Source organism: Acanthochromis polyacanthus, chromosome 5 (assembly GCF_021347895.1).
Source record: "Acanthochromis polyacanthus isolate Apoly-LR-REF ecotype Palm Island chromosome 5, KAUST_Apoly_ChrSc, whole genome shotgun sequence".
In the NCBI taxonomy this organism is placed as follows: Eukaryota; Metazoa; Chordata; class Actinopteri; family Pomacentridae; genus Acanthochromis; species Acanthochromis polyacanthus.
In genome coordinates, this window is record NC_067117.1 from 19,502,816 (window position 1) to 19,528,848 (window position 26,033).

Sequence of the window (26,033 nt, forward strand, 5' to 3'; positions counted from 1 at the left end):
GGCACATATTGCCCCACATGGATTATCTCCTCTGGAGTGTAGTGAGGGCGGAAGACGTGTTGGCTCATGTGTGCGTCAGTGCGTTTTATTGATTCTCAACCTGAACTGTTAGACTCGACACAGACAGGACGACAGCAGAAGGTGAGTCTTTAAAGTTGGATTGTGTCCTTTTCTTTCAAAAAAATATGAAAATTTGCATTGGGGTTAATAGAAAAAGAAGCGTAAACATTCTGCGCACTGAGCAAGAAATGTTGCGTATTCAAAATATTGTGGCTTCGCTTTATTATTTAATATTTTGATTAAATAAATGCTGTCAATGATAATCAGTGTAACAAGGCAATTATGGTTAATTAAACTGAAGGAAACGAACCTCTAGCAACATGGAAATTCCTGTTTCCTCGAAATCGAAACTCAAGCAACAGGTGAAGACTCGCTGACGTTGACGCAGAACCAATTCACCATTAATGGTTATTAAACAACTTATGTTGCAATTACAGTTTCCCATTTACAGTAACCATCACATGCTGAAACCTAGATGTAGCCATGTGTACATATTGGTGGGTAATTTTACTAGTTTTACATATATTTACATTTTTTATACGAGTGCCTTGTGTTGTGCTTAGTCATGCGCGTTGTTGTTACTTCCTGACTTTTTCTAATCATGGAGGAAACTTATTTCGCAAGACGTTTATATCTTTCACAACGCCACACCTACCATCCACAACACTATTATTAATTGGGGAGTTGTTTAAATCCAGTAATACTTTGAAATGTTACACACTGACGAATATTTGTGTGGACTCTGTATGTTTAACTGTGCTTGTAAACCAACAACAAAAATATCCAGTGTTACCAGACCACTTTCAGAAAGCACAATTTGGCAACTATGTCAAATAATAAATTACATGAAATGTCAAAAGTACTGTTGTATTTATTTTCTCTAATCAAAATCATATTTATTTCTTACAGGTTCATTTTTAAAATTCTGTTTATGTTCTGCAGTCTTCATATTTATTATTAAATATACATACTTTTCTTTCAAGTGTTCAAGTCGACATTTCTCTTCATTATCTGCAATTCACGTACACATATTCATTAACTCATAATACTTGTCTTTCCAAACAGTGGCAAATAACTAGCCGAAGTCTATGTTGCGTGTTTCTGAAGATTTACTCTGTCTTTTCTGTTTTCCAGCTCCTGCCATCATGTCTGTGAGCGAGAATGAAGCCAGCATTTCTAACACAAATCATCCAGAAGCTCTTGCTTTGGAGCTTACATGCCCCATCTGCTTGCAACTATTCTTTGAGCCAGTTTCTCTCCCCTGCGGTCACATCTACTGCTTTGGCTGCCTTCAGACCATGGGAGAAGGCCTTGATCAACACAGCTGCCCTGAGTGCCAGGCTGAGTACCAGGGAACCAAATCCCTTGTGAAAAACTTCAAAATGCGCAGCATCGTAGAGACCTACAAAGCCACTGCTGGGAAAATCCTCTCCGCTCCAAGCCCGCCTGATGTGGGCCATGTAACAGTCAAGCGTAATGATAGCTCTCCAACTGCGGAGTCAGATGCAAAATACCCCCAAAGCTTAGCAGCAACTGGAAAGAACCAAGAGGAGAGTGCAGAATGCAAGGCACAGGATGGCTTTCAGATTGGGTCTGGATCCACACAACACCCGTTTTCTTTGGATGAAGAAAAAGGCAGTTGCAAAGGCAAAATGGAAATGGATGAACCTAAGTTTAAACTGGCATCTCAAGTCACTGAGTTGAACCTCAAGTTGGAGATGGCAGAGGGTGTCCTGAGGAAGGAAAAGGGGTGGGAGCTGGAGGTAACAACAGCTAATGCTCAGCTGAGAGAGAAAGTATCCAAACTGTTGGGGCAGATTAAGGATTTGTCACAGAGCTACAGTGAGCAGGTGACACAGATGATTGAAGAAGAGTTAGGACCAGGTGAGGCCAGTGTTTTCAGTCGAGTCAGTCAGGCCTCTGAGCTGACTAGGCAGCTGAGGCAGGCCATGCTGAGGGCTGAGTCCCTGCTGACTGAAGAGGATGAGACTGCGTTTAGTGACGAGCTCCAAAATCTGCAGCCGCACATTCAAGAATTAATGGAAAAACCAGTCGGAGAAGAGGAAGACTTTGTTGAAGTGAAAGTCAACCCTGCAAGAGTTTGCCCCAAGCTGGAAACCATGAATGCTGAGCTGAGGGAAAGACTTGGACAGATTCAGCGCTCCCTTCGGAACACCTTTAACCCTTCAGAGGTGACTTTTGACCCAGAAACAGCCCATCCTAACCTCATTCTCTCAGAGGACTTGAAGACTGTGACTTTCAGCACCGTGAAACAACCCTACCCAACTTCTCCTCAGAGGTTCATGAGCTTCTTTCAGGTCCTCAGCACCCAGACTTTCTCTGAAGGCGATCATAGCTGGGAGGTGGAGCTTGAAGGCTCTCCGTGGATCATCGGTATTTGCTACGGCGGGAAGCTTGAGCGTGTCGGCCTGCCATCTGCTCTGGAAAGCAGCCGGAGCTCCTGGTGTCTGATGTGGTTCAACAACCTACTGACAGCCTTTGAGCAGAGTCACAGTGTGCCGCTGAAGAAGACCACAGTGTCCCGCAGGCTGGAGATGAGGCTGAGCTTCAAGACCCACAGACTGAGCTTCTACAACATCAGCTCCATCAGTGGGAAGACACATATATATACATTTAAGGCTAACCTGACGGAACCGGTGCACCTGGCCTACAGGATGATGTCAGGGCACCCCAAGGCCCGTGTCGCTATTTATTCATAATCAGAGTTCATTAATTTATTGAAATGGCTGCATGTGAGAAAGAACTAAGTCATCATATTTGAAACATGGTTTGTATGATGAAAAATTTTCCCTGTACTTGAAATCTGGTGTTTAGCTAGGTTGGATTCTCAAGTCTATGAAGGCATAGAAACAAAATTGACTTAGTCACTCACTGCAGAATGTCTGAAGACCCTTGCACAAATCCAATCTGAAAGCTGGAGTGGATTTTTTTGTTTTGTTTTTACATCAGGATAATTTATTGGTATAATCTAACTGAACCCTCTGAAACCCAAAACCCACCAGCAAGTCAGAAAAATTCACCAAATGACATCATTTATTCACTCCAGAACCTCTAAAAAGATAAAGAATGATCAGATTTTATTTTTTGCTTTCTTTAATGGTCCCTGAACATATTAGGTTTGACATGCAGTTCAAAAAATAACACAAAATCATCAAATGTTGTAATATTTTATCAAAATCATTTTGTTATACATGTGTCATTCAAAAAATTGACACAAACTTAAAAGTTTGATTGTGTTAAAAAAAACAAACAAACTGAGAAATCATAACTGACTCAGCTGTGATCAACAATCATGTGACAAAAAAATTAAGACACTTTTTGGCTGAACTGTAAGATGTGATTACACAGAGGAGATGACAAGAAAGACTGAGAGAAAAGCAAAACTTATTTATAAAATTAGTGCAGCATGGTTTATAAGTTAAACAACGGAGCAAGTTGTCAGAAATAGAGGAGCACGACTTCATATTGCATTTCAAAATGAAAATGAATGGAAATGTGACAGAATCAGAAAACGCCCAAAACATCTTATGGTTCAGTGGGTTGAACAGGAAAAGTGCATTAAATATTGAAATGTGTGTTTCTGTAATGTTTATCACCTTCCATCTGACAAATAAACGCCTTATAAAATGCCTTGTGTAAGTTGCATAAAATATTATCATTGTAGGACTCGTCATAACCACATTATTATACATTTCTGTAAGGTAATTCTTCGGTGGTGTCTATTTCATGAGCAAATTTTCATTTCAAATCTTAAAATAAACACACACCCAGTTAAAGGCCTGCTAAAAAAAAAAAACAAACATAACGTCACACCTGCAAATCTCGCGAGATTTGCTCCTCCTGCTCGGTGAGGGTGAGAGTGTCAGCTGACCTGACGGGAAATTTGTTAACGAAAGTACCCAGCATAGCCATGTCTCGTACGAGTGGTCAATGTATTGGGCGATTGCGGCGTGTATGACAACACGTTAATCTTGTGCCGAAGTCACGCTGTTGACTGAAATATTTTTACAGCAGTTGTACGCCTGAATCTGAGTCTTCTGAAACGGTAAGATATTAGTGTTTACTTCTTGAAGCGTCAGTACACAGGCTCGAGTATCACGCTTGTTTGGATGCTAACGCAAGCCAGTCGGCTTTCAAGCAGGGGTACCAAATGTTAACTAGCAAGCAATATTTACAGTTGGCATTGTCTGTTTTTGCTGTATTTGTCTCATATGAATGTGTAGTGAGCATAATTTCATTCACAAACAGCCTGGCTTCCGACGGCAGCTATCAAGCTATATGTAGCAGCGTTAGCTGAAATTCCCCTTAACGCGAACTGTAGTGTTGTCATCCATATGTTGTCATCGATCATAGGCAGGAATGTTAGATAAACTGCTCTATGATTAGCTGTCCGTTGTCAACTTTGGCCTTCCCCAGCAAAAACGGTCTTGACTTTAGTCTGAGCTATTGTCGTTTTTGTTTACTATGCTCAATTTAGACAAGCTAATGCGAGTTGACTCTTGTCCAACTGTTAAGGAGGCGTAAGCATATGTTAACGGGATTAAATGAGTTTTACAGTTTGGCACTCAACACTACTACACTGCCGAAATAGCAGCCGGTCTTGTTTCATAATGTTAGTCTAAGAGGAGAAAGCTGTAAAGCTGTAAACCTGTGGCCCAGCTTCGATAGTAGTACACCATAGAGTCCTAAATCTTAAGTATTGCTGTGCTATTATGCCCTGAATTTGATCTACAATCCTACAGTTATACAATTTTATTTAGTACGCGCTTTTGTCCAAAGCGACGTACATCTGAGAGTAGATATAACACAAGCAATGATCTAGTCAGGCGAAAACCACCTGGATACGTGCCATGAAAACATTTCAAGTGTGAGTGCGATCTAGCAGACTTGGTAATTATTCTAAATTACCAATGAGACCTCTTGTGTGAAACTGAAGCACTTCCCTGCACAGAGGAGTGAGGAAGCACGTAGTATTTGAGAATGCATAGGCTAATGTCTGCCTCACCTGTTGCTAGGTAGGATTTTCAGTTGTTATCTGACTTAAACAGACTTTTTTTGTCCTCAGGTTGCGACACCATGCTAGCCACAGTGACGACTGTGGTTAGTTTTACTCCGTACAATGGCAGTGTTTCACCTACACCGTTGGAAAACACATCAGTATTCCCAACTTGGCAACCTGATACTGAAGCCAACATTACCAAGCCTCACAAATGTCTGCAAGTTCTATATGAGGACATTGGAGACTCCAGGTAATACTTGTAAACTATTGTAGAGCTATCAGAACACATCTTGTTGTAAAATCTATGTGTCATCGTGCTGGAAATACAAAACAGAAGTGATTCAAACTGAAATTGCAACAAACTGCCTGTACATGTTGGTCAACGTGCATCGTCTCTTGCAGATAAAATACCTATTTTTAGAAAGCGCCGCATTCATTCACGTTCATATCTCTGTCTTAGGGTGCGGTTCTGGATATTTTATTGCTCGTGCCTAACGTGGCCTTCTTTGTATTCCTGATGTGGAAGCTGCCTTCAGCAAGGGCAAAGATTCGACTCACCTCAAGCCCCATCTTTGTCACCTTTTACTTGCTGGTAGGACACAAACTGATAAACCAGCATACAGCATATATCTCCTATTACTTGAAGTATTTCAGGCCATAGCCTACGATATATTTTGTAAACCGGTGTAAAATAAACTTTTAGTGTGCAGAGATTTTACTACAGTATGGATCCTCAAAATGACTGTTAAAACAATGCTTTCTTTTATGCCCCTTATGTTCACTTTTAATGCTCTGTTTAATGTCTGTAGCTTTCTTTTTGCCAATCTGAAGTGTATATTTCTGTCTTGGGTATCATTCCTGTTGTGGTAACATAACAATAAGAGAAAAGGTTATGTCAGCTATACAGTGTCAGACATGGTGATAAAGGAGTCCTGCATGTTGTTTGTCAGTAGTGTTAACTATGTAGTTTTGTTATCAGTCATCAGTCATATGGCCATAAGTTTGGACACAGCATGACTCACTATGTCTGTTTTGATGTCTATTACAGAACATAACTAATATTTTTTGACAGCACCAGTTTAATTAGTCAACAAATCAACAAGGGATATAATGTTATCAATAAATTCCAACAATTGGAACAACTTTGTTCCCAAAACATAATATTAGAAGAAAATAACAAAAAAAAATGCAGTACTTTCACAACTGAATTTGGTAAGAATAACAACATGACACCAAACTCTTTTGATGTTTTTTTTAAGTATGAAACTTAACATAGTTCTCAGGAGTTGTGTACTGTATTGTAAGTGACAATTTTGTGGTATTTTCTAAGATTCACAAGCGTCATGGTACTTGTGTCCAAACTTATGGCCATGGCTGTACTTTGGTCTGAATCTGCTCACAGGAATAGCCTCTTGTACTCAGGAAATAGACTGTTTTGTTTGGTGTAACTGTTGTGTTCTATATTTTTTAGGTTTTCGTTGTCGCAGCAGTTGGGATCACCAGGGCTATAGTGTCCATGACTGTCAGTGCATCCAGTGCTGCCACCATTGTAGACAAAGTAAGGAAGAACATGAAGTATATCTGATATATGTTTAATGTGTAATGTCAAATTAAGCAACAAAACATTCTATTATTATCTGGGGCAATATTTAGCAGGAAATCATTTTTCATTTTTCGGTCAGATCTTTAGATTGTACAGAAGTATACCTCACACTTATACCAACAATTAGCATCTGCGTTTAAACAGCCTCCATACTGACAGTGGATGAATATTTATTGGGATTAAAACTGGACATATCTTTTAGTTCTATAGTGCTATAGTATTCCACATTACCATTTGCACCAAAAACCTTTCGTACCATCACCGATTATTTACCTACTCTTCATTATTACTACTTTGAGGAGTTTTGTGTATTTTGGAAAAAAATGACTGTTCACTTTGTCCTCATCATAAGAGCCTTGTTTTCTGTAAACTGCAGTGATGTCCTTTGAGGGGAAAACAGCTATTTCTTTGTTTTGTAGGAACATTTAGTTGGCGTGAAAGTGATTTTGAATAAATGGTAGTTTTGCTTGTTTGTTTTTTTCGAGAAAGGTGGATGCTGTGTTTTTGAGGAGGGGGGGGGCTTTTTTTTTTTTTTGAAGAGCATAAATGCTTCACTTTTATTGACTCACCAGCCACAGATAACTTTTATGAAATAACCAGAGGGGCTGATATGAGCTGCAGCAAGAGTTAGGATTTTCATGTCTAAGAGGAAAGGCATGGCTGACATTCCACACATACCAGACAGATCCCTATGGAGTTCACGGTGATGAACCCACTGTTCCCACAGCACATTGTCATGGCTGCACTGTTGAAGGAAAACAAAAAGATTGTATAATTCTCTGGAGTGTGATCTGAGCTGTGAAGTTGCACATATGCCCTGTGCCAATATGTGCTACAACACATCTGGTCTACTTTGCCACGGTGTTTTCTCATGATGTTTGTTGCCTTTTAGGTCCTGTGGGAAATCACCCGGTTCTTCTTGCTGGCTATTGAGCTCAGTGTCGTTATCTTTGGACTGGCTTTTGGTTCGTTTTCTCTTTTGGTTTCAGTTCATGTTTTGTGCATATGTGAAAGAGTATGATATCTTTTTTCACATGACAGAAGAGTCTGCTTTTCTATTAACTGTCATCTCTTTTATCTATTAATTAGGCCATCTGGAGAGCAAATCCAGCATAAAGCGTGTGTTGGCTATTACTGCTGTGTTGGCTTGGGATACTCCATCACGCAGGTAATGACAGATAATGTTGAATGTTGTCAGAAAATGATTATATGATTAAAAGATGTTATACAGAGCCACTACATGGCAGGAATATTGTCATTCTCCATGCAATCAAAATAAATAATCCATTTCTTTAGGGGACACTAGAGATATTGTACCCAGACAGTCACCTGTCCGCTGAGGACTTCAACATCTATGGTCATGGAGGACGGCACTTCTGGTTGGCCAGCTCCTGCTTCTTCTTCCTGGTCAGTAGCATGTAGCTCTGCAGCAATAGCAACATAAGCAAAAAGACTAGTCAGATCTGACTATATTGATAACAGTTCTCTACTATTTTATTGATTATGTGGTTCTTTTTAATAGGTGTACTCCTTGATTGTGATCTTGCCTAAAACTCCAGTGAGAGAGAGGATATCTCTGCCATGTAAGTTTTAAATTTCACTGCAAGAAAGAGCAAAGAACACGAGTTAATTTGTGAAAAGTTTAAAAAATACCTTCACAAAAGTTGTCACTCCCAGTTAAATTTCTTCTGTTGATGATTTTTAAATAGAAAGGGGCATATTTTTAACCGTTAATGTGGCACGTGCAAATGAGATTTATGATCCATTTTGGACTGTCTTGGCTTCAGAAATCCCTACCTGCCTTGACAACATTAGATAAGAGGATCTTTTGCCTGTCTTTGTCAGCTGGTAACTTGATAGAAGGGAAAAGTCCTTCTGAGTTAATTAAGGCCAAACAAGTTAATAAAGGTGTGAGACTTAACAAGTAGAGAGGTACCTAAATGTTTTTAATTTAATCAAAATGAACGTAAGAGTGTTTGTTTTAGAGTGGTGTTGACTTATTTTGTCGGCAAAAATCAACATTTCAAAACATCTTTAAATTACTTAAATGTATTAAAACTAGTATCAAACTGTAAAACTTACATTTTATAAAATTTTGATGATTGGTTGCTTTGTTTTCACAGTCATATGTTATTTAACGGGCCATTGACCATTACCTAATTTCATTTAATTAAAAGCATTTGCTCTTTGTGGTCTTTTGATCTTTGTTCTGCTTTCTTTGTGCAGCTAAGAGGAGTTTCTATGTGTATGCTGCCATCCTGTCTCTACTGAACCTCGTCCAGGGCCTGGGCAGTGCTCTGCTCTGTGCAGGAATCATAGAGGGACTCTGGTCAGTATTATCCTACTTTTAGCAGCATGCTTGGGAAATATTTAGATGTATTTACAGAGGAATGGGTATAAAATATTTGTTGTTTTTATGACACCTGCTTTTGTAAGTAGAAAAATAAATGGTGAACACCATTTTTGGAACGCAACTGTGGCTATTTATGCTTTCCAGTCATTTTAGAATAATGCCCTGGATATGGAGCCAGACAGCTATTTTCAAACTTCCCAGTAATTTACTTTTCTGTCGCTCCTGTAAAGTTCAGTTTCGTTGAGACGAACAGAAGCAGTCATTGTAACACAAACAAGAAGCATAAATCAGCTTGTTGTGCTTTTTATGCAGTTAATAATCTTCTTATGCTCTGAAGCTGTTACTTAAACTGTTTATTCTTTTTCCTCTCTGAACCAGCTGTGTGGATGTCACCACCTTCCTGTATTTCTCCACCTTTGCTCCACTCATTTATGTCACATTCCTCAAAGGCTTCTTTGGGTATGTAGTCTTACAAAATATACAGAATATTAGTATGTCATGACAAGTCTTAAAAAGCACTGAAATCAGTTCCCTCAAGAAAGACCTCAGAAAGTATGAGAGTCTTGAATTTTAATGACTTAAGATTCTGAATATTTTTTCCTGCTGTAAAAAAGAAAATGAGTAAATATAATAGTTAATATTCTAAATAGTAATATTATGATAGTTAATAGCTCATAATTCATTATAGACAATTGTCAACTTTAGCAAGAACTTTATATAACATAAACAGATTAACTTCTTATGATATGTATCTTGGTCTATGTGATTTTAATTGAGTGTGTTACTAATAGTTTCTGGGTATACAGCTGAAAAATACAGATGAAATTCTGATATATATATATTAATTTACCTAATAAATAATTGCAAGTTTATCCTTGTTTTCTGTTTGTATGACCCTGAAAATGGTATTACATTACATCAAATAAAAAAATTTTTGGCCAACACTGCAGAAACTGGGATATTTTGAAGCATCTGACCATGCCTCTTTCTTTTACATCATGTTTTTTTTTTTCTGTTGTGCAGTTCAGAGCCCAAGATCCTGTTCTCCTACAAGTCCCAGGTGGATGAGCCAGATGAAAGTGATGTCCATCTTCCCCCAACAGTCGCTGGAACCCTGAACCGTAAGGAGCTGACTGACCAGGGCTTGTACTACTCCTCCACCCAGATCGATGGCTCTGGTCCCAGCAGCTCTCGTGTGGTTGGAGCGTACCTGGATGATGTTGCCTCCGGACCCTATGGGTCCAGCAGCATTAACAGCGTTGAAGCTGACCGCTGGAGACCTATCAATGTGTGAAAGGATGAAGCGGAGAATGGAGGAGGCTAGATGGTTGTACAGCTGGACTTAAATTGTTGTGCATGTGCTGTGTGTTAGGCAGGGTGGCGGTCAGAGAAGTTGGCCAAAGAAAAGCAGAACAAAGCAGCTGGACACCAAGGAATGATAATCTTGGTCCGTCTTTGAGGCCAAAATAAGTTAACGAGTGAACGCTTAAGGAAGACCTTTGCTAGCCTATTTCTGGAGGACTGTGTGTTTAGCAACTTCTTTTGTAACACCGCTGCCAGAGTGCACTGCTGCTGTAGCTCCACATTAGGAGTCCTGCCCCTTAATGTGGTCCCGACAGACTTGATATTGATTCAGTTCCACAGGCTCTTTGGTTGGGAGCTTACTGACTCGTCTCAGCACATTTTCTGTCATTCCAGCATTAAAAATCAACTGCTCGATCCTGATTGATGATGTTTTAACCCTATTTTAAGTACATGAGTCTGCAAAATCTAATATTGTTTTGATGACAACTTGGCATCTGTACATTCCTACTTAAGGCTTAAATTGACAGCAGCTCTACTGGCTCTGTGTTTAGCTGCCTTGTATTAGATTTGTGACTGAGCTGGCTAATCGGTTTGTACTGGTGACTGTGCTTCTCTGAACACGGCAAGCACTTAATTTTGTTACATGTACTTTGTCCTTTGAAATGGGTGCTCTGCTGTTAACAAGTGAACAGTGTTGGCGTGATGTGTGTCACTGCAATATAATAAGGAAATCGGTAAATACAGGCATTGCATTAATATTAAAAGTTAAAAACCATCTTTAAGGGTGTCTGCTAGGTTAAGCTAAGACACAAAAACAGTTCTTTAACAACTGAAAATGCATCTCACCTGTAAGCTCTGTTTCGTTTCTCCCTCTTATTTATTGTCTTCTTTTGTTTTAATTTCTTCTACCAGGTGAGTCATTTCTGCCACCGTAAGCACATTTGCTAGCATCGTAATAGTTAAGGAAGTTATGTGATGCGAACAACAACTTTGGAAAAACCTATTCACACATTCCATTTCAAGCTTTTCATAATGGCATATTTCAGTGAGCTTTGCCTGTATTCAAATGATATTAAAAGTGGTAAAATTAGACCAGAAATGGTTTGTCACAGTTTTCTAGTATCTGGTGGTATCGATACAGGTTCCATTATGTAGTTAAGCTTTGGATTTCTGCGGAGGCTCAATGATGTCAACAATGAGTAAATTTAATTTTGGTGACCGATGTAGGGCATCATGTTTATTTTGTGTACCTATTATTCCTCTTGATACTATCACAACATAAATCTATTTCAGCTTGTTCATACACATTTGTTTATGCCAACTAAGAAAATATCATGTATTGGTTTCCCCCTGGAATTACAATGAATGGATGACTGTGTTTAAGCTGGCAGTGTTCATAGGTGGTAGTGACCTGTATGCAGAACATTTTGGGTTGAAATTATTTTTTACATATTGACAAAACACCAACACATGGGGAAGAAGTCGTGTGTTTCCAGGAATTTCTAGCATTTGCCCCACTATGAAATATTTTAAATTCAAACTTGAGTGCTGGTAAACATTGTTGTATCACTCTGGAGCTAGACTGGGAAATCATTTTGCTGTGTCATGGCGTTAATTCACAAAGTGTTTTGCGGTGGAGTTCCACATTTGATGGTGAAGTCATTTTGCAAACGATGGTTGAATTGCCTTTTTATTTAAGTCCATTGATTGTAAAATATTCAGCCCATATTGATGCAATGTGTTGGCTATTCCATGAACTGCAGAATAAACAGTGGACTCTTTAGCTTGTTTTATTTTTATTTTATTTTATTATCAAGTATTCATCTATATACAGACAGGTGTCAAAAGAAAAAACAACAAAAAGTGTCTTCATCAGATATTTGGCCGACATGTGTATGCCAGAAGAGCTTCAATTGGCAGTGGCCCTAAAGGTTTCTCTGACTACTGGAAGATGACCACCATTTTCTCTTCAGATATTCACGCATTTGTTGCATCATTTCTATCTTTTGATGATGGAGACGCTCACTTGTGGACATCAAGGACATGTAGTTCTTAAATTACAATTTATTTCACATGGAGTCCACTGGGAGCTCTCTGTTTCATACATGTGCAGAAGGAAGGCATCTAGGTATTCTATACATGCACACTACATCCTTTTAGCTGCTGCATAGATGATCCACACGCTGTCTGCAGTCCCTGTGGACTCTCACAGATAAGGGCAAATGATGAAATTCAGTCATGCAGACCCCAGTGGACCGCTGCATACTTGCGGAAGCAGAGACAATTCATTGACTCATTCATTAAACCTTTATTTTAATCACGAGGAATCACTGAGGGCCAAACCTCATTTACAATTATGCTGAGAGTACAGTCAACAGATTAAACATAGAGGAGGCAACAATCAATGAGACAAAGAAAAGAACACTGTTAAAAACATACATTCGGAAGCAGTGTAGCCTGTGATATTGGATTACCATTGATCAACAGACACAGCTGCACCAAGCTTTCAAGATGTCTGCGAAATGTTCAACGAGTTGAACAGTAATATATCATTGGTTTAATAGCAACAGCTACATGCTTTTGGTGTCCACAGCTGTCCATGAGCGCATCTACAAGTGAGTATAATGAAGGATTATTATGCTGGTCCACAGTTTCCATAGGTGTTCAGCTTAGCTGAAAATTGATGACTGCAAACACCAGATCATTTTCATACTGATACAAATGTTCAGTGACCTCTTTTGCCCTATGGATGGGGGTATTGCCTCTCTAGGAGAGACCATTCCCATCAAATGTGCCTTGTCAACCACAACTCTGGGTCTGCTTACATATTTTCCACAAGTCTGAATGCACATATCACTTCATAGTTCCTCTTGAAAAACTAACCAGTTTGAGCAGACGTTGTCCCTGAAACTCCTGCCATCTGCACTCCACCAACAGACCCACTTTAAAAGTCAATTACATTATTTACTCTAACCAAATTTAAGACAAAATCAGAATAAAACTAGACCTGCTCAGGATTTTTATACAAGCGACAGTTTAATTGCTTAATAGTACCATGGAGTGAATCTATGTGCATTTTTTACAGTGTATTTTTCAGGTATTTCCTTTAAAAAATTAAAAGAATCAAAATACTATATACAAAGTGAAGTGGTCCGTGTTGATAAAGTGATCAAGTGTTGCAGGAATAGAGTTCTCATCTGTGCAATAAGAACTCTATTCCTGCAACACTTGACCACATTATCAACCACTTTACTTTGTATATAGCATTTTGATTCTTTTATTTTTAAGAATATTTTTTATCTATTTTTATTCTTATTGGCACTGCTGCTAATTGTCATGTTCTTCCAGACAAATTTCGTTGTACTCCTGCTCAATGACAATAAAGTCTCTTATCTTATCTTATCTTATCTTATCTTATCTAATTTGTCTCCCGGCCGCATATCCTCACATATTAGCGAAATTCATCATTACTCTGTCATTCTCATTCTCTCTCTATACACCGCTTTATCCTCACTAGGATCGCGGGGGGTGCTGGAGCCTATCCCAGCCGACTCGGGCGAAGGCAGGGGACACCCCGGACAGGTTGCCAGCCTGTCGCAGGGCCACATACACAGACACACAATCACACCCACATTCACTCCCACGGGCAATCCAGAGCAACCAATTAACCTCAGCATATTTTTGGACTGTGGGAGGAAGCCGGAGTGCCCGGAGAAAACCCACGCATGCACAGGGAGAACATGCAAACTCCATGCAGAAATATCCCAGGCCCAGAAACGCATCATGTTTATCCTAAATATTAAGGAGGCATTCCTATCTATGCTGTTTTTTTCATTCAAAATGTCACAAGTGACACTTTACAGTCGTTGGACAAAGTTTAACTACAACTCCCATCAGCCCGTCGTCCCATGACAAGGTAAGACGAGTCATTGGAGCTGAATTATTTCATCCAGCCAATGAGCGTAGAGGATACTGCGATGTTAGAATGACCTTTATTGGAGTATTTTGACCAGCAGTCGCTGTGGCGGCGACTCCAGCCGCTTTCTTATTTATGTGCCCCTGTCACAACAGTCGACAGGGCTTTTATTAGTGGCTTTAATCGTGTGGGAACCGACAGCTCGTCAACATGGGAGGAAATGGAAGTACGACGAGGAAAGTGTCGTTCGGACTGGACGAAGACGAGAAGGTCACAGTAATTGAAGGAGTGAAGGTATATAATATATCGTCCTGCTTGAAATTGAGAAATGGAATGTGAATTATGTGAGTAGGTTTAGCGAGCGATGCTAATAAGTAAATTAATTCTGTCATGGGTTCAGTCCAGAAGCCTGACAGGTCCAAATAAAGTGTGTGAACAGGTCCCATATCCTCAGATGAACCCGTGTCAGACCCCCTGTCTGTTAAGCCTCGTTAACGGCTGTCTTAAGTTTGTAGACTACTCTTATTATGCTAGCAGTGAAATGCTAATAAACGCTAGCAAACTGTGTGTTTGCACAAGCACAGTTTATAAGTTACACGCTCGTGACATTTCCATAGCTCGTATGCTATGCGTCAATGATAACACTTGATATTTAAATAGGAGACACACAGTTTGCCATTATTAACCTGCAGATTTCTCAGCAGTAATGCATTGTTGATCCATGTAGGCTAATAACTGCAGTCTTTATCACACCATTAGTGTTGGCTTAGGCATAGCTGCAGAGAAGCACATGATCTGCAGCTGGTGGACAAGTAAGTGACCTGTTCAAGGACACTTCAGTAGACTGTGTGATGGACTCCTTAACCAGTGAGCCTGTAATATGCTCACTAATACACACATCTATCCTGCTTTCACGTCAATGTCCTGATGTGTTTGTTCGCACGTTCTGTCTCAGCTCTCAGAGGATGTGCTCCGGCGGATGAGGGACTCTCAGGGGTCTGACAGCACCAAGACACCACCATCTCCATCAGACAGCCGTAAATCACCACCAAGTACGTCCCAGTCAAAGACCTTTCCTTTCTCACAAACTTTCCATTGGTAAGCCCAGTATGTCAGCTACTATGACCTCAGGTTGTGAGTATAGAGAGCTCAGTACCAAATAAATATCAATTTTGCTGCTTTGTGACAGTATCAGATTGTTCATTACAGGAAAGACAACAGCAAGCATGTACTGTTTCATCTCTACGCACATGTGTAGCAGAATATTACATCACAGTGTGTATGTTCTTTGATTATATATATTTGCATCTAATTAAAGTGACATGTAGCTGTTGCTTAATCATTTATTCAACATTAGAGACAATGGTTTGAATGAGGGTCCCGTTTTAGTCTCCTTACCATGGATAGTTGTGTACAACCAATGCCCAAAGGGAACCGTCTGGGTCAAACCATAACCCTTCTGCAAAGAAGATTCATTTTGTAATTGTTAATAGTATTGTTATTTATCTCATTGATTTTCAGGTCCTAAACCAACAGGACCCTCCACCTCAGAAATAAAGGAAGAAATGCGCAAAAAGTAGGTGATCATAATGCCAAGGTCACTGTCCCTTTTTGTTTTGTCATGCATGTTTACAGTCTACAGGTGTACTTCTCGGCCTCACGGCTTGTATTATTTTACAACATTGCTTACTTAAATGCACTTGGTCCACCAATGTTTACGCTTTGGTACTGTGAAAGAAGGTCACATCTTGAGCCGCTAGATACTCCTCAGCAGCTTAAATGACCACCACACAAGAGGAATTTCAATTTAGGTAACAGACAAAGGTCAGATGGTGCAGGTGAGTAAGGTGCAATGGGGCAAATGTTCATAATCACTGGCATGGCTGCTTCTGCTACCTGTGCTGTGTGAACGGACGTATTGTGCTGGAGCAACAGCAAACACGCTTGAAGCTTTCTTTACCTTTATACTTTGTTGGCTTCAAAATTTGAGTTTTTGTGGACAGTGATATAAGGCTCTGTAAAATACAGCTATGCCCCAAAGTGGGAGTAAAACCCATTTGTTTCCGAGTGAAGCACAGAACTTTTTGAAGTACCCTCTTATCTGTAATTTTGTCATCTTAATTTAACTTGAGCTATAATTCTGCCATATTTGATATAACTTCACATGCATATTTTATTAATGCGCACTGGTCTGGGCTAACTTAGAATTCAACACTTCCCTGAATGTGAAGATGTGAACACATTATTTTAACATCAGCTTGATAAATGGCAGATTTTGCTGAGCATTTTATCGACAATAACTTAAATTCTGAAAGATTTAAACTGAGCCTTCTGTGTTGTTACCTTTAGCTTCTGGTTAGTGGAAGTGGCAGTTACACACGTGGACAAAATTGTTGGTACCCCTCAGTTAAAGAAGGAAAAACCCACAATTCTCACTGAAATCACTTGAAACTCACAAAAGTAACAATAAATAAAAATTTATTGAAAATTAAATAATCAAAATCAGCCATCACTTTTGAATTGTTGATTAACATAATTATTTAAAAAAACAAACTAATGAAATAGGGCTGGACAAAAATGATGGTACCCATAACTTAATATTTTGTTGCACAACCTTTTGAGACAATCACTGCAATTAAACGATTTCTGTATTTGTCAATGAGTGTTCTGCAGCTGTCAACAGGTATTTTGGCCCACTCCTCATGAGCAAACAGCTCCAGTTGTCTCAGGTTTGATGGGTGTCTTCTCCAAATGGCATGTTTCAGCTCCTTCCACATATGTTCAATGGGATTCAGATCTGGGCTCATAGAAGGCCACTTTAGAATAGTCCAACGCTTTTCTCTCAGCCATTCTTGGGTGTTTTTGGCTTTGTGTTTTGGATCGTTGTCCTGTTGGAAGACCCATGACCTGCGACTGAGACCAAGCTTTCTGACACTAGGCAGCACATTTCTCTCCAGAATGCCTTGATAGTCTTCAGATTTCATCGTACCTTGCACACTTTCAAGACACCCTGTGCCAGATGCAGCAAAGCAGCCCCAAAACATTACTGAGCCTCCTCCATGTTTCACCGTAGGGACAGTGTTCTTTTCTTCGTATGCTTGGTTTTTGAGTCTATGAACATAGAGTTGATGTGCCTTACCAAAAAGCTCCAGTTTGGTCTCATCTGTCCAAAGGACATTCTCCCAGAAGCTTTGTGGCTTGTCAACATGCATTTTTGCAAATTCCAGTCTGGCTTTTTTATGAGTTTTTTTCAGCAGTGGTGTCCTCCTTGGTCGTCTCCTATGAAGTCCACTTTGGCTCAAACAACGACGAATGGTGCGATCTGACACTGATGTACCTTGGCCTTGGAGTTCACCTTTAATTTCTTTGGAGGTTGCTCTGGGCTCTTTGGATACAATTCCAACGATCCGTCTCTTCAATTTGTCATCAATTTTCCTCTTGCGGCCACGTCCAGGGAGGTTGGCTACTGTCCCGTGGGTCTTGAACTTCTGAATAATATGAGCCACTGTTGTCACAGGAACTTCAAGCTGTTTAGAGATGGTCTTATAGCCTTTACCTTTAAGATGTTTGTCTATAATTTTTTTTCGGATGTCCTGGGACAATTCTCTCCTTCGCTTTCTGTTGTCCATGTTCAGTGTGGTACACACCTTTTCACCAAACAGCAGGGTGACTACTTGTCTCCCTTTAAATAGGCAGACTGACTGATTATGAGTTTGGAAACACCTGTGATGTCAATTAAATGACACACCTGAGTTAATCATGTCACTCTGGTCAAATAGTTTTCAATCTTTTATAGAGGTACCATCATTTTTGTCCAGGCCTGTTTCATTAGTTTGTTTTTTTAAATAATTATGTTAATCAACAATTCAAAAGTAATGGCTGTTTTTGATTATTTAATTTTCAATAAAATTTTATTTATTGTTACTTTTGTGAGTTTCAAGTGATTTCAGTGAGAATTGTGGGTTTTTCCTTCTTTAACTGAGGGGTACCAACAATTTTGTCCACGTGTGTACATAAAACAGCATACATTCAGTGCTAATGTGCAATGTTAATGGAGAACATCCACATGCTGAGCCACCCGTCAGCACTGCCTGTGCTGATTTACTCTCTCTCTGTGTAACAGGCATGTTGCTATGCTGTTGGAATGCACATACAGTGTCCAAAGCTGTTTTGAACTATTGTTGATAGTATGTAACAGTGAAGTGTATCATAATTTCTTAGGCCATATGTGAAAGTGTTACTTGATTGGTTTTAGACTGCTTTTCATGTGTAATTTTTTTTCTTCCATAAATCAGTTTATTATCTTCTAATTGCTCTGATCACCCCCTGTTTTCAGTCAAAATGTCTTTTTTTTTTTTTAAATTTCTGGTAAAACCAAACAACAAACACTTGCAGTTGGGATCCACATTGAGTTTACAAACTGTTTTCCAGTAGGTTGCCCGGCTACATACAGCAATAACAATGAGTGATAGATTTAATGACGAGCAGTTAACCCGTGAAAATGATCATATTAATTTTTCAGTCATTTTGGGCAAAATTATTGTTCCACAAGTTTTCTATTCCACCTTCTGCTCTGCCACTACCAGGAGCAGAAAAAAATGACAAGATACTGTATATGATTTCTGGAGGCTTCATCCACAAAATATAAGTTTTAGCACTGATTTAGAGAAACCAATCTACAATTTCTACAATTCTACAATTTCATTTAGCAGAGGCTTTTGTCCAAAACTGTCTGACCTTGGTAGAAAACTCTGTGTTAACAGGAAGTTACATGCTGAGCAGACCTTCACTGGATAAATAGAGTGTCAAAGGTTAACAGTGCTTATCTTCCTATACTTTTTAGCTTTGAGCGTCAACAGGCCCTGGTGCAGGAGGAGTTGGCCAGATTGGCCCAGAGGGAGAGAGACGCTGCAGCCGCCACAGGCCTGGATGAGCTGACCCCTGCCCTCATCTTGGAGAGGGGAAAGGCCCATGAAGAGCAGGAGAAGGCCAAGATACTGGTGAGTGGTGCTTTGACGGTCTGTGCCAGGAGAGCACATTGATTTTACAACTTTATGTACAACTAAGTTTACAATTTAAATTTGAATTAGACTCAAAGATAAGTGTGGAGAGCATAGTTTGTATAAAATATGGACATACATTTCACCAATAGGTTTGTGTATTGGATCGCCATATTGAATGATAAGTAAAATAGAACAATTAAAAAGTCATAAAAATGAAGAAATGGTAGTGTCACTCAAGGGTAAGTGTGTGTGCTAACCCTGGATGGAGTGCTTCTTTGCTCTTGTTAATGACCTGTATATTGATGAGCAATGATATTTTGCTGATAATGAATTAAGAATTCTCTCCCTCGTGGTTTTCACTTGTTTCAGTTTGCTGAAATTACACATTGTGGATTTCCTACTACCCCGTCTTTCTCTCTCTCTCCTCTCCAATTGATTTGTCCTGTAGTGTCTTTTCGGTGTGCTTGCCAGCTGTAATGAATACTGAATGAAGCCGCAGGCTTAGCTTACACTGATATGGGCTCCAAACCTTTAATAATGTTGCATTGCAATGAGAAACTGAACACTCTCCCCTCAAAGCCTTGTTTTCTACTTTCTCTGTCATTACGAGTCAATACAGGCTGTCAGTGTGTGTGCAGTGGTGTTTTTTGTGTGTTCAGAGGTGGGGAGCTACTAAAGGTGTATTCTGTTTGTTTTTGTACATTGAAAATATGTGCTGAGCCAAGGTGGTTGTTGATGTGTACAAATGCTGAACAATTCATAAACTAAATTGGAACTGCTGTTTGAAACAATACAGTTAGCAAGAGATAAGGCTGCAATGCAGTATGTTTGACCCAGGGTTTGAACTGGTGTGTCCGTGGTTTTTGACTTAGAATCACAACATTTTTCAGAAAAATTACAATCACTTAGTTTCCCCTAATCGTCCTGCCCCTGTGTGTTTGTGTATGTGCAATCAAATGAAGTTTGGAGTTTAGTTGGGTACATGTGCAAATAAAGCTTTTATTTGTAAATTTAATTAACAGGATAAGGAAGGCTTTTGCTGCTTGTAGGTTGTGATAGAATTGAAGAGGATGCCTTTAAAGTGTGTGAAAAATCCAGAGAGCGTATGACTTTGAGTGTTTTTGTGACCACCCATTTGCCTCCCCATTCCCACCTTTAACTCTTTGTCACATTTTTACCTTCTTTAGTCGCACCTCTGACTCTTACTTACATCTGCTTAATTGTCTTAACACATTCATAGTTGAACAAGTTGATTTCTCTGCTGCCTAAAGTGTAATGCATACTTAGAAGACAAAAAAGCATCAAAACCTAACCAAATTAACACCTTACATTAAGCAGAAAGATATTCCTGTTTTTGTTGTTTAGCTTCACCTTTTGAGGAGAATCAGAAAACTCATGAATCTGATTTAAAAGCTTCCCTGATAACAAATCTCCACGCTTAGCAGGTGAGCTTCCCCTTCTGCATTTCCCATCGACCTTGCATCCACCAGCAGCAGCGAAGCTGGAGGCTCAAGAAACAAGTTTCCCCACCCCCCTCTTTTTCCCTATTCCACCTTAAATCGCTCCACTTTAAGTAGTTTGGGAACTGCCTGAAGTATTTCTCTGAGGAAAAGACAGACACGCACAGAAATACAGTCGCTATCACAATGCTCAGACATATATATAGCAAACACCCCCAGCCTGTGTCTCCACATGAACTCCTGCCTCCCCAGCATGCAGGCAGTGTGTTGCTGTTGGGGTGAGGAGGGGGTGAGGGAGGTGTGAAGGCACTACCTGTCGAAGAGTTGAGCTGCTCCCCAAACTGCCTTAGGCTGCCTGTCACAAACACTCACTTTAGCAGTTTACCCCAGCCTCAGCACCAACTGCCACCGCTGGGACTATTCGTTTTGTATTTATATATCTGTGTCAGTATCTGCTGTTGCATGTGCAACTTGTGCGTTAAATTGCCTCTGTCTGTCAGTGTACATCAGAGGAAAGTGTGTGTATGTTGTGGAGAGATAACCGCTCACAAGATTCATTCACAGTTCAGTCAATGCTACATTTGCAGGTAGGGGAAAAACAAATAAATAAAGAAATGAATAAATATGTATATAATGAGGATTTGATCAGCTGAGTGCATATCAATCAACCAATCGACCTGGAAACCACAGGCCAAATTATTCACATAGAATATTTCAGTTAAGCTGTAACTCATTAAAACCTGCTGTTAAGGCCGACTTGTTTGATATTCTACAATTATTGGCCAGGCATGGACAGGTATCTCAAAGGGGAGAGCTTAAAGTACATCACATTTCTTTCTTTTTGAATACTGATTGTTTTCAGTGCTAACACACCAATGCTGATGGAGGAAAAATTGTGTTTTTATAGAAGCTACAGCAATGTGGCTGGAATCAGGGTTAGCACAACGGCCGTGGGCGATCTGAAGTAAGCAGAATGTCCCTATGCATTCACTCCACATTTTGATGAAAATAATGTTTTTTCTAGATATAAGGACATTCTGCTTTTGGATAATACTATGTGTTTGATATGGATTTCCCACAAAACACATTTGTAAGTAGAGGGGGATTTTGAAGTTTGCATCTCTGGTTATTTTAAATACATAGCAGGCTATTTTTTGTGCTGTTGCTTCTGAGTCACATTTCCCCCTCATGACGCCAACTTTCACATCCCACATACAAAGGTGCTCTTTAGAAATGTATACTATTTTTTTTTCAGTTTGCCGTCCTATCATATTGTGAGACTATATTTAACAGTTGCACCTTGAGTGAAGACACGGAAGAGATGACAAGTTACATTAACACCTCGTCTCTTCTCCTCTCCTTTCTTTCATTAGCACCTCCTGTGTTTGTTTTTCCCCCTGCCTGTTGTCTCCACCTCAGAGGTGTCATTCCTGCTACAAGTAAAATGCAATTAGTATGCACAGGTATTCAGTGCTGAGCATCTCTCTTACACACACACACACACACGCACACGCAAACAATAACAAGCATCTGCTATAAGCTATTGAATTTCACAAACCTCCTAGGTGGGTGAGAAGAATAGACTTTGCTACTTGTGTATGGGTCATGGGGGAATGTTTGCAGCCCTGTATATTAAAATCTGTCTTTTATCTGCTGTCTCCAATGGAAAAACGGTGATAAGCAACAACATCAGTGGGTACAATTTTAATTCAGATCTGTTTAGTAGAATTTAATAAATCCAGGTGCACACATTTAAATGAAAAATATTGCGGGAACCAGTGAGCACTTGGAAAGGCACAGATGCATGTAAACATATCAGAAAATAAAATCAGAAAAGCAGGACAAATTGCCTGTGTAACAGCTGTCCATTTGTCCAGAGTTTTTCATATAGCTGACGTTGAGAGGGTTTAATATTTATTGAATGTTTGTATTGTATTATTTAAAATATACATGTTGTAATATTATGTGCATATTTGGATTAGAAATGTCTCTAAATCCATTCAAGTCACCTTAATTCCACTCCCTTTAATACTAGTCTTCTCCATTCAGACGTTTATTAACCCTGGAAGCAATTTTCATGTCAATTTCAGTGTGGAAAATGGGTTACTCCTCATGCGTCATACTGCCTTGATACTTGTGCTTCATAGTCTATTCAAACCCAGGGGGGACATTTCCTTTACTTCCACAAACTTAAAAGTTGCACATTTTGTAACAAGCAAATCAAGCTGGCACTGCCCTGAAATCTGCCACTTTCTCCTATGATCAAAGTTTAACACAGTGCAAATGGCGCAAAGCCTCCAAACAGTTTTGCTTAGCATTGATTGAACCTGTGCAACAGTAGGCTCGGATACATTTTTGCTGAAAGAAATCCCTTCTTCATCTGTAAAAAATGATATGTTGATATGAAAATTTAATTGGTTGTGCAGTTTGAGCTGAAATGTGTGATAAGAGGTGATGCGCCCATTTGGTCACTCCTGATGTTCCTGTTCTCTCACACCTCCTCCTTCCTTTAACACTCTCGCCAGATTGCCGGGTATGCGTTTGAACAGCAAATCAGGTAGTTCTTTAATGTCACATTATATATTCTAAATATCACGGCTTGGCTGTGATATTTAGTGCTTATAGAAATTGGAAGTTTGAAGCCTTTTAATTTGCTGAGGTGATTTATTTCACTTGCTGTGTGATCAACCCTCCCCTGTTCCTTTATAATCATATCACATTTGACCTTTTAATACCAGTGGCTGCATACTTTTGGTTGCTAGTTGATATACATAGTATTTGGATAAGGCTGGTTTGTTACTGTGCAATAAGGAAACAGACCCCGAAACGGTCACTAGATGGCACTGTTGAAGCATGTTTGGTTGACCTGGGCGTTAAAAGCAGGATGGATGCTGCTCTGCACAGCAACACGTGCTCCTGGGCAACATGTTCTTCCAGCATTTATTCCTCCACCTCTGTCTCTCATCTTTTTATCTGTCTCGTGTGTGTGTGTGTGCGTACACATGTGTATGTGCACGTGTGACTGATGACTCTGAGTGAAGCATTTGACACTGTCCAAAAAAATGACAATGAAAACCAGAGTGAAAAGCCCAACATTCATTAAAATCTGACCTGAGATGACAAACAGTCAGACCACAGCGGTTGATGCCACACATGCTAACAGTATTACCCAGCTGCTGTGTAGAAACACGAGGAAATGACACCAGACAAGGGTGGAAATGTTGTGTGTTCCACTGAATATGCAGCTTTTCAGTTACAAGATGTTCTCGCTAACTAGCAGCCCCCCTGCTGTCTAAGCCTAAAAGACGTTTGTCTGATCACTGAATATAATTCTCTCCGACGGATCTGTGTACTCTTGTTTCAGCACATTTCCTGACTCTCGTTGATTTCTTTAACAATTATGTTTTAATTGAGTGTTTTCTTTATCTCCATGATTGCACACAGTGTTGAAACTCCAAGGAGTCATTTATTAACATATGAATTTTTTTTATTATGCTAGCCTACAAATTCATCCCTTGTCACTGAACTAGCCTGTGGTTACATTATTCTGCCAGTTTTAGTCTCTTCAGAGCCTTTGAATATTTGCCCTTAAACACCAGCTCTGTTGGTTCAGCTGTATTCCAATAATTTGGGGGTGGGCTTTTTGTTCACTTGAACCAAGATGACAATGTATATTTAAAATCATTGCAAATCCATTGGTTTTCAGCAGATGCTGGCACATCATTGTCAAGCAGATTACCTTGAAATAATAATGGTATTTTTGCTGTACTAGAAAAAGGTGGTTGGATATTCATAGGGTGGATATTCATGTTTGCATATTGTATTGTGGTTGTAGGTATAAACAGTAAAAATCTGCATTTTTGGAAGCACCTATGTTTAAGTCAGCGTACCATTTTACATGGAAACATGTATACAGATGGATTTATGCTTTTTCTTTGTCTGCCTTGATACACATGTGAAAAAAGACTGAAGCCACCAATCTTAAGCCAGAGATATGCTAGAGAGCTCAGAGAAAGAGAAACATGGTCAAGAAGGGCTATAGGAACTGGACGGCAGAGAGAAGTGTCTTGGAGACTGGTATAGTAAAAGATTCAGATGTCCGACTCTGACTGCCAGCCGGCTAGATCGCCAACCCTGCTTGTTAGCCAAAGACGGAGAGAGAGGAATGAGAATGTACGAGAGAGGAGGAAGACGGATCAATAAAAAAAGGATTAATTGAAAAACAAATTGAGATATGGCAACAGAGTGAGAGAGGTTTACGATGAAAATAAGTGGATGAACATCAGCCTTCAACCAAAGTGCCGAGCCTGATGTGTTGCGATGTACTGTGAAGGTGCACATATGTGTACACATGCACACACACAAACCCTACATTTGTGTCCTATGGAAACTGACTGAGTCTATAATACAGCAGTGATTCAGACACACACATTCACACATGGCTAAACCACTTGTTATCAACGAGCATAATCACAGACTTGACATCTTTTCTGCATGTTACAGCAGCTAAGCCCTTTGTGCACGCTGGCACTCGCTCACACACGGACGCACACACACATTCCGTGCTCCCCCACCGTCTTCAGCAACGGTAATTGCTGACGAGCAGAGCGCTCACCGGATGAGGAGATTTTGATCGGTGCAGAGCGGTGAGAGAGCGCTTCGCACAAATCCTGTCGGTTCAAAGGACGAATGTGTCGGAGTGGAATACCTCTCCCATCAGAGAGCAGTTGTGATGTAATGTGACAGCTGGACAGGACTTATTATGCAGAGGAAAAATCATGTTTCCCAGATGATTATTGTCATTGAAGGGCATAATGACTCATGTTTGAAGAATCAAAGAATGAGTGCTTTGAACTTTTGAAATTTCTTGTCCTTTAAGGAAATTTTGAGTCTGTTCCAGTTGCATTTATCAAAGTCACAAAATAAAGCAGTAAGGTTATGTCGCTGGATTTGATTTGTGTGTAAGTTAATTTTACAAATGTAAGTTCACAACATTTGTAATCATGTGTATTTGTGTCTCAAAGATGTGACTTATTTGTAAAGAAAATATTTTTTGCAAACTATATATTTTGCATTTAAAATATATAACAGTTGGTTTTAATACTTCATTTTATAGTTTCCCAGTTTTATTGTATTAATGATATATTTTATTCATCTTGTAGTAGATGCTGATAGATGGATTGAATCTTTCCACTAAGGTGTATTTGTCAGTGAAAGTTATAATTTACTAAAAAAAAGTGTGTTCACAAATGGTTGCTGATTTTTTTTTTTTTTTTAAATGGTGGATGTTTTTTTGGAGAATGAGCATCACTG

At 39.6% G+C, this 26,033-nt stretch overlaps 3 protein-coding genes across 4 annotated transcripts in view; all 3 read left to right on the forward strand.

The window, feature by feature from the left end:
* The first annotated feature begins 14 nt into the window (after positions 1–14).
* On the forward strand, positions 15–3,710 carry trim107 (tripartite motif containing 107). Its single transcript, XM_022215159.2, has 2 exons — positions 15–141; positions 1,195–3,710. Exon 2 carries the CDS (start codon positions 1,206–1,208, stop codon positions 2,778–2,780), a length of 1,575 nt encoding a protein of 524 aa, XP_022070851.1. The 5' UTR covers positions 15–141; positions 1,195–1,205; the 3' UTR covers positions 2,781–3,710.
* Positions 3,711–3,933: 223 nt separating this feature from the next.
* tpra1 (transmembrane protein, adipocyte asscociated 1) lies at positions 3,934–12,124 on the forward strand. The gene is given in 13 exon segments (XM_022215166.2): positions 3,934–4,126; positions 5,147–5,330; positions 5,541–5,551; positions 5,554–5,672; positions 6,552–6,638; positions 7,576–7,648; positions 7,773–7,826; positions 7,829–7,851; positions 7,980–8,090; positions 8,206–8,266; positions 8,910–9,012; positions 9,415–9,495; positions 10,060–12,124. Coding segments are annotated over 12 exon segments (1,167 nt in total). The 5' UTR covers positions 3,934–4,126; positions 5,147–5,157; the 3' UTR covers positions 10,331–12,124.
* A 2,182-nt stretch (positions 12,125–14,306) lies between these two features.
* Positions 14,307–26,033, forward strand: part of LOC110965960 (MICOS complex subunit mic25a-like) — a 57,897-nt gene continuing 46,170 nt past the window's right edge. For both annotated transcript variants that reach the window (XM_022215161.2, XM_051948797.1), the window contains exons 1-4: positions 14,307–14,551; positions 15,213–15,309; positions 15,779–15,833; positions 19,101–19,257. In XM_022215161.2, coding sequence (XP_022070853.2) covers positions 14,468–14,551; positions 15,213–15,309; positions 15,779–15,833; positions 19,101–19,257 — 393 coding nt within the window. In that variant the 5' untranslated portion in view covers positions 14,307–14,467. The remainder of the gene's footprint in view (positions 14,552–15,212; positions 15,310–15,778; positions 15,834–19,100; positions 19,258–26,033) is intronic.

Coding starts and splice junctions, on each gene's coding strand:
- trim107 (XM_022215159.2), top strand. CDS start 1,206: ATGTCTGTGAGCGAGAATGAAGCCAGCATTTCTAACACAAATCATCCA.